General features: G+C 40.9%; 1 protein-coding gene across 1 annotated transcript; it reads right to left on the bottom strand.

The window, feature by feature from the left end:
• Positions 1-1,260: 1,260 nt before the first annotated feature.
• On the bottom strand, positions 1,261-3,426 carry LOC149816611 (ethylene-responsive transcription factor RAP2-4-like). Its single transcript, XM_089987658.1, has one exon. It carries the CDS (start codon positions 2,781-2,783, stop codon positions 1,593-1,595), a length of 1,191 nt encoding a protein of 396 aa, XP_089843784.1. The 5' UTR covers positions 2,784-3,426; the 3' UTR covers positions 1,261-1,592.
• Positions 3,427-9,102: the final 5,676 nt, after the last annotated feature.

Below are 9,102 nucleotides of genomic sequence, written 5' to 3'. Positions count from 1 at the left end.
GGACGGATCCAGAGATGGGGATGGAGACAGGGACATCTATTTTGAGACAGGAATGGATGGCAAAATTTTTAGACAGGGCGGGGGTGGAGATCTTGTCCCCCCGCACCCGCCCCTGTCCACTGCCATCCCTACCTTAGACCTGATTAGCTCTCCCAGTATCTCCTTTTGATCAATTTACCAATCAAAGCAGTTAGCTCCTCATACGTCCTTCAATCTCCACAGCAGTAGCATCACGCGGTGGCAACTTTAAGTTATTAATATAATGGCTTCTTTCACTTTCATACTCTTTGACAGATATGAGCATGCCTGTGACTGTAAGCCAGAGATATGATTCGAGATGTTGCATCTTCCACTCTCCAAAAACAAAACAAATAAAAGATGGAAGAAAGAGTGGTTCACAAGAAAGGAAAAGGAGAAAAAGAAGAGAAAAGATGATACATGTGTATATCTTCGAGGGGAAGTTAATGACTACCCTCACGGTTCCAAACATCCTAATTGAAATTCATTGGGGGAGGCCTTTTAGTCTGACTCCTTGGATGTGTTTGGCATGATCAAAATAGTATGAATCGACCGTTGGATAGCATATGTAACAAATATACTTTTCAAAAGGTTGAAAATTCAGATAATTATAATCAGCTGATTTTTAACCTAAAAAAAATCTGACATATGCACGTTGAAAAAACATGATCCATGAACCGTTTCCTACTAAACCAAACATGTACATCACTTCTGGAAGGTTAGGTTCACCAAAAAAGTAGTGATTTATAGTAATACGTTTTGAACCCACGAGGGTAGCAAACATTGTCATCTTTGAGCATCATCATTTCGTTCGTTAGTTTGAAAGCATTTCTCTCCCTCCTTTTCGTTTAGTACCGTTCTTTTTTTTTTGAGGGAGGATTAGGTGCAATGTGATTGCACACTTCTAGTGTGCTCCTGCACCCGATCACTACCCATCTTTGGGATACAGCTGCCTCAACAGCAGATGGTGGGTGTTCTGGTGCAGCAGCACACTTAAAGTGTGCAAACGACATTGCACCTGATCTCGATTATCTTTTTTTTTTTTTTTATGGCGTTCAAGATTCAACGGGAGGACTCTTTGCCATTAAGTGGAAGTGCAGAGGACACATCACAGTAACATGTGAAATTAAATTATCATCACATGATCAGTTGCTCTCGACATATCACATGCAACATTTCCATCTCTTGAAAAAAAAGTGAAGAAAACAAAAAAGGAAGAAAGCAAAGCATCATAGGACAAAGTATGAAACATTGTACATACACATAAATATATCAAACCTACAGTAAGTTCCTTGAATTACACCAATTAGCCTAAATGAAAAATAAGAAAAAAGAATAGGCCTGGTGTTGCCAAGAAAAAACAGCAAACCAGGCCGATACAAGGAGGATCAATCGATTATCGACCAACCGACCTCTCCTCTCATCCCCTACATACTCCTAAATGCTTGAGATAAAAAAAAAACAGATAAGAAAGGGCAAGAGCAGCTCTGCAATTGCCAAAAAAACCCACTGCAGCAGCTGCTGAAGAAAAGGAAGAGTGTCACAACCAAGGAAGAGAAGGAAGCTTAAATTGTTCATGAACAATCGGATAGAAAAGCATCCCAATTAACGTCCATGTCAAGAGAAGGGAGCTTCTGTAATAGCAAGGCCTCAATTTCAGTCCATGAAGGCACAGTGTCGTCGTCCTGCAGCTTGGCATTCAAGGCCGGAGAGGATGCTCCGAAGGAAGTCGTGGGGTCATCGCTAGAATCTGATAGCGAGTTCTCGGCCTTCCCGACGGCAGTCGAGTTCTCCAGGGAGGATCTTTGTTGAGGAGCAGGCTGGCCTGCCATGGCTTGATGATCGGCGGCAAGACAGATGGATGTCGTCCCCTTGCAAGAAGTCACCGGGGAAGCCAATCCTTGACAAATTGCCTGAAGCTTGGCATCCACAGAGGATTGCAGAGGCAGTTTTTCAGGATCATGGAAGCTCTGGTGGGCAAGGCCTGGGAAATTCAGCCTCGCACACTCCCCCCTGAGCTTGTAGGCCGCTCTGTCGTAAGCCATGGCCGCGTCTTCGGCGGTGTCGAAGGTGCCCAGCCACAGCCTGGTCCGGTTCTTGGGCAGCCTGATCTCGGCAACCCACTTCCCCCAGTGCCGCTGCCTCACTCCCCTGTAGAGCTTGGCAGGTTTGGCAGAGGGACTGACACCAGCCGTGCGCTTCATCGCCTTCGCCCTCGGGCCGAGAACTCGGAGGTCCTCCCCTTCTCTCCCACTCCATTGCTGCTGCTGCTGCTCAATAGAAGCAAAATGCTGGTATTGTGGTTGGTACTGCGCCTGGAACTGCTGTATGTGGAAAGGGTTGAGCTGTTGGAAGGTTGCAGTCTGTGTAGGAGACGCAGAAACCGCACCCTCCGAGGAAGGGAAGGAATTGTAAGCGGTGTTGAAAACCCCGTTAAAAAACATAGGGGTTGATGTAGTAGTAGGCAATCTGGAAGAAGAAAGATTTGCAAAAGAAAAGGAAGTAGAGGAAGGAGAAAAGAGGGGAACTTGGGGGGGATTGTTTGGTAAAGGAAAAGAAGACGAAGAAGAAGGTGAAGAGAAATTAAATGAAGCAGCAGAGGAAGAAGGTAGAGAAGAAGAAGGGCCCTGTGACGAGGAGTTCTCAGACGGAGAGGATGATAAAGCACCCTTAATAAAAGGTTTAAGTGCTCTCATCAACTCCCCTTTGGGAGAAGGCTCAGAAACATGAGACCAAACATTGTAGGAATCCATTGTTGCTGCCATACACTTTAATCACAAGCAAAATAATCTCAGAATTAAACAAATTAATACAAAATGAAATCACAAAAAAGAAAAAGGGTGCATGCTTGTATTCTTATCAAAAGCAAACAACAAGCAGGACAATGAAAAGAGAAAAAGGTGAACAGAAAAAAAAAATCCCTTTTTGGCTTTTACTTTCCTTACAAGCTAGGTTTAAAGAGGTACACCCATGAAAAAAAAGGAGACCTCTTTTCCCACCTAAAATGAGAAAAAAAAAAGAATGAAAGAAAGAAAGGATTTAGAAAAAAACCAGAGGATTTGTAAAAAAGGAACCCTGGCTGATCTTAGCAAGTAACCCTGTAATAAAACAAAGGGCTCTTCTTAAAATAAAGGAAAAACAAAAGAAAATCAGAATCTCTATTCTGAAACATCTGGCTTCGAAAAAACACTCCTTGGCAGGCTTCGGATCATCATTAATCATCAAATACCAAACAAACAAAGCAAAACCTTGAAAAAAAACTTCCTTGTAGAAGACATAATCACAGAACGGGATTCAGAGAAGCGGGAATTTAGAAGGGGGGCAGTGCGAGAAAACAGAGAAAATCTTCACACACAGTCACTCAGTACACAGAGAGAGGGGGGACTTTCGTTTTTCTCGCTCTTGTTTGGCTGTTCAGTCTTGCGGTGGTGATACAGGTTTTATACACGACGAAAGAGCGGACAGGTGCTTTACTTTCAACCCAATCAAATTCAGATGGGCCCCACAAATTGTTTAAGCAGCCAGTCAAGTTTCAGATGAACGACGCTTTAGAGCGTTTTGAGATGAACGGCTAAGAGCAAGCCAATACAGATACTGTGGATGAAAGCCGTCCATTGCTTAGATGAACGGCATCCGAGGAACCCTTTACTATTCCGCGTTATATTACGTTTTTTATTTCCTCTCAAGCAAAAAAATAAAAAGAGTCTTTGACTTCTTACCTTCAACTGACGCGGTAGATCTCAACGTCAGTACGTCACCATCGACGCCCCCATAAAAAAAAAGCTTTTTTGAACCAAGCAGCCGTCGACACGTAGCCCTGCACACGCAGGAGTATAGCACGGCCACCTGCCGGTGATAGTGGTGCCAGGTGTCTACCATATCACAACGTGTTGTTCTGTGATTGGGCGAAATGGTTAGAGAGTGTTTCGGTTAACCGAGAGAGTGGGGGAACAGAAGCTTCACGCGCGGCGTCGGTTGTGAAGAATGGAATCAGCCGCCGCTTGATAAGCGTGACAAAAGCACAAGTTCTTAGGGTGTCAACGGGCCTGGTTTACCCGGACTCGACCCGAACCAAACTCTAAAGGGTCCGGGTATGGTGCTAAGACCCAAAGGTTCGATTAATACATGGACCATGAGTTTGTGAAATTTTCTACCAGACCCGAGTTTCGATTAAGACCTGCAAATTTTTACTGTAAAAATGATAAAAAATATGATTTTACTGGATTTGGTTAATGTAGTTCTTATCGGGTCTGAGTACGATTTTTCTTATAGTGGATTTGATTAGATCCAGGTCGGGACCTGATACCATACCAAAAAATCCGGTTCAAGTCTGGTTCCACCTGTCCGAACCAAACCCGACCTGTTGACACCCCTACAATTACTGCAGAAGAGAGAGTATGGAGGGCATGTGTGAATGCTTCCGCCGCAAGCAGGGGGGCTGGTGGAGCTGGTCAAGTGATGAACCACCTTGAATGAGATGCGGTCTATGATATGAACGGACCACATCGGAAGGGTCTTAATACAGACATATCATGAAAAGTACTAATACATGGTTTTAACCATGTGGTGTGCTGCCGGGACAGCGACTGTAAATACGACAGGCGAGCCCAGCACGACTAGGTCTCTGATCTTGGGAGTGGTTTCTCTGTATAAATATCAAATGTGGTGTGTTGAATGCCGTTCACATCTAGGTCACCCTTAGCCACAGAAGAATACGCCCAGCTTCGATCTTGGGCAAGGGATGTCTCCTGCAGCTTTCAAACTTGTGACATCCTGTCAACTTGGTGATGCTCATAATTTTATTATTTTAATAAATAGTCCAGCTGAGCTTAGGCAGACCCATGCACCAAATATACAACCATACCATTGGGATTTGAACTTGCAACATCCCGATACAAGTTGACGTACTCACTGCTTCTACCAGATGAGATGAGCAGAACCCTTGTGGTTGTGGGTACTCTTGACCTGATAATTGATAAAGCTTATTTACACAAAATACGTTAAGTGAAACAACAAATTGTAAACGAATGAATATATGACAAAGGGTTTCACGTTCAAAAGGACCAACGATTAAAAAAAAGACATAAAAAACAACAAATAAAATAAGAGAGATGTCTATGAGATTTTTCATTGAAAATCAAGATAAGGTATAGGAATTATAGGATTCAGATACAAGATTCGATGTGAATCAAACCAAAGATATGAAAACATGGATTTGTATTTGAGTTTTTTCGAAAAAATAATGTCTAAACATAAATTTTCATGTTTTAAAATGTTTCTCAAAAGAAACAGTTTTTCTGCACATTTCTTTGAAAAAAAAAACTTTTCTTTTAAGGGGTGATCCAAGCTTTTTGTCTTGTTTCAAAGAAATGGTACAATGGTTGTTTTAGGGGTTGAACACATCTAGTTAGCACACGGTATGTGAACATAAGGATGCATGATCAAATCTCATTGCTTCCAAGATGTACTCCATGTCTCTTAGTCAGTGCCTAAGGCATGGAAAGTTGTAGACTACCCAGGGTTTACTTCTTACAAAGGTGAAACCATTAAGTGTAGGGGTGTCAAAGGGCCGGGTTTGGTTGGGACCCAGGTGGAACCAGACTTAGCCCCGATTTTCGGGTATGGTATCGGGCCCGCTGACACCCTAATTAAGGAGTTGTGTCCTTAGGAAGGTTTCTCGTTTTCAGAAAAAAAAGTGTTGTTAACCATGGTGGAACCTAAGTCCAACATCTTTTGCGTATTGACACCATGTAAAATAAATTGAAGAGGGATAATATCCATTTCGTTGGACCTAGGGTTAACGATGAATGAACCGAACACCAAGTGTTCAAGCTCGGCTCATTTTTGTGGCGAGCTGAACCGATATCGATTTCATGATGACCTTGAACTGAACAAGCCAAGTTTGAAATGATTCATTTACCATAAAATACACTAAGTCAAAGCTGAAAATACCAGGATTTGAACTATAAACCTATTGAGCTACATTGAAGCACACTTTTTTTGATTTATAACCCAAAAAAACTGCACCGGCACGAAGACCTGATCATGCTAACTCAGCCTGTCATACCTACGGATGTTGTGCCGGCAGCTTAAAACTCTGAGGCTAGGACCCCTGCCCCAGGGGCCTATGCTGCGCATTGGCTTGCGCAAAGGGGCTATGTTCATGAGAACCGAACTTTGACTGCCCGTCTAGCAGCCAAGGCCCCCACCCCAATACACCAACCCTGCTTGGGATAACACTGAAGCTCACTTGTTCAAATTAAAAAATACATTGTCTCAATGCTTAAAGCAATAGACTTTGAACTCTAAGCCAAACATTTTGACTATTTATTTTACACATATAAAATAAATCTATAATATATTTATTAAGAATTTTTTATTTATTTAAGGGCTAACTTTTTGCCCTTAATCTCAAAAAATGGCACACTTTTTTTGAAATTCCTTATATGAACCACAGGTTTCCTGAAAACTGTCAAATAGGGACCACTGCTTAACATCCATCATCTTGGAAATGCAATTTCCTTTTGTTTCCTCTATCGTCCTTCCAAATTAAAAAATATTCATTCAACCTCACAAGAAAAAAAGAGTGTACATGTTTTAAACATTTGATTAAGAGTTATGAAGGTTATAATGTAATTTTACTTATCATTTATGCAAAATGACAATCCTATCCTAAAAAATGACATTTTTTTTTGCAAATGCTTAAAATATGTCATCCTCAAAGAGGTCCCAATACTTTCCACTTTGAGTCCCACAAAAATCAGAAATGCCCCCACCTTGCTAAACTTGCCTCCCATGATGCAATTATCCTATTGCCTTCTATTTAAAATACAGAAGATGCATGAAATTATATTAACTACTAGCTATCTATATATTATCCTACATAATGGTCAAACTAAATGCAAGGCTAAATTGAGAATGCAACTTAAATTCTGAATAGCTGACAAATAAAAACGTCAATTTCACATTAGTAAACTATTGACTAAACATCCTAATATTCTAAGTGCAATGAATCTAGACCTAAAGAAAATGAGAATTTCTTAAATACCATACGACTTACCTAAACACAAGAACCTGATTAGTCCAGCAATGGCTGCCAGACCCTATGTGGAAGACGACCGCCCTAACACTCACTAAATCGGTTTTACAAAAACACCACAATTACTACTTAATTAACCACAATTATAATAATTCACTATATGTTATTTACACTAATTTATAGACTCGACTCGATCCTAGACTGTTAAAATATATTATAAGCTACTGTTATTTGCTGAAAATCTCAGAACAATAAAGTAAAAACTAAGAAACACCAACCGATTTGCACAATCACTAAGAAAACTCGATTTTTCCTTTACTAACCAAAACAAGACTAATGAAAAGCTAATTTAATCTACACTAATCCTATGACTCAACCTGACCCTGGACTATATAAAACACTAATTTAACCTATGTTACTAACACACAAAAAAAACCATACATTAAAATGACTAAAACCCAAAAACCGACTAGATTGCATCTAATCGATTTTTGCAATTTTGACATGAACAAAAAGCTGCAATAAGTAAACACTGATTTCAAGACTCAACTCGACCTTACAGATACAAAAAATACAAAAATAAGGACAGTGGTTTTGCTGTCAGAAACCAGAAAATGAGAGAGGGTTAGGGATGAGAAGAAGGTTGACGCGATTCTAACTAAAAAAAGGAGAAGAAGAAGATCGTACCTCAGAGAGCCGTTTGACAAGTGAGGGGGTGAAGTAGAGCGGTTGATGCCGTAAGAACTACGCTGTCAAACTCGTATAGGTGTTGCTTTCACGTCAAAAATGGCTGCTGCTGCTACAAGGAGTACATCCAAGGGAGGTGTCGAGTGGTGGAAAGCAAACCGAGCCGCGCTCGAGTGGAGAAGAAGACCGGAGAGGAAGGGTCGGTCGTTCCTAATGGTGTAGACAACACACCATCTAGGAAAAGCCCCTTCTTTGCTCTGCCAACCCTGCAAAAATAGCAAACCCACGTTAACCAATGCTAGCAATGTGAAGGGGAAGAGGATGGAGGAGGAAGAAAACAACGATGGAGAAGAAATAATGGAGGAGAAAGGATCAATGGAGGTGGCATGAAGAGGACGACATGGAGGAGAAAGAGGAGCTCTGGTTGGGTGCAATTCCAAAGGCAAAAACAAGGGAGCTAGGGTTTTTTCATGATTTTAAAGCCAAAAGCCCTCTTTTTGGTATTTCCAAAAAGAGGATTACAATATTTTTATTGGCTAGGTGCCTTTTAGTGGGGGGTTTTTAACAAATATTTTTCAAAAATGTGGCTGGGGCTAATGTGGGTTGGATTAGGTACTTTTTGCCCAGATCCAAGGCCCAAGTAGCCGTTTGGATCCATTTTGACCCGTTTTGCCCTGAGGTCCAACCCGCTACATTGTAAACACGATATCTTGCTAATTTTAAGTTTGATTCAAATGAAATTTGAACTGTAGCTCAATCGTACCTAAATGAATCTAAGTGTGAGTTCTAAACCTATAAATGATGCATTTATGCAATAATAATATGTTATATTTATGAGTAATTCATACATTATCATCCACAATGAGAAGTAGAATTCAAAATTGAACTGATGGAGGGTACAAAGCCTATATCGAGAGATTGGATGACACCAACAGAGTTGGAGAAATTGAAGAAGCAACTGCAAGAGTTGTTGGGGCGCAGTTTTGTGCGACCTAGCATATCTTCTTGGAGAGCACTTGTCCTATTCGTGAAGATAAAAGACGGGTCTATGAGGTTGTGCATAGACTATCGAATGTTGAACTAGGCAACCATGAAAAACAAGTATCCGTTACCGCGTATTGAGGACCTATTTGACCAATTAAAAAGGAAAAATGTCTTCTTAAAGATTAATTTAAGATCTGGATATCATCAACTGAGGATAAAGGATGAAGATATCCCTAAGTTAACATTTAGAACCAGATATGGGCATTATGAATTCATGGTGATGCCATTCGAACTCACGAATGCCCCAGTTGCATTCATGGACCTGATGAATCAAGTATTCAGGCCTTATTTTAATACCTTTGTAATCATTTTCA

The sequence above is a fragment of the Nuphar pumila genome, chromosome 14, assembly GCF_984573655.1.
Source record: "Nuphar pumila chromosome 14, dmNupPumi1.hap1.1, whole genome shotgun sequence".
Taxonomy (NCBI): domain Eukaryota; kingdom Viridiplantae; phylum Streptophyta; class Magnoliopsida; order Nymphaeales; family Nymphaeaceae; genus Nuphar; species Nuphar pumila.
The sequence above is the reverse complement of the archived record's forward strand: the minus strand, read 5'-3'. Positions and strand labels throughout refer to the sequence as shown.

Excerpts from the sequence above, each read along its gene's own strand:
- LOC149816611 (XM_089987658.1), bottom strand. The coding sequence starts at position 2,783 with ATGGCAGCAACAATGGATTCCTACAATGTTTGGTCTCATGTTTCTGAG.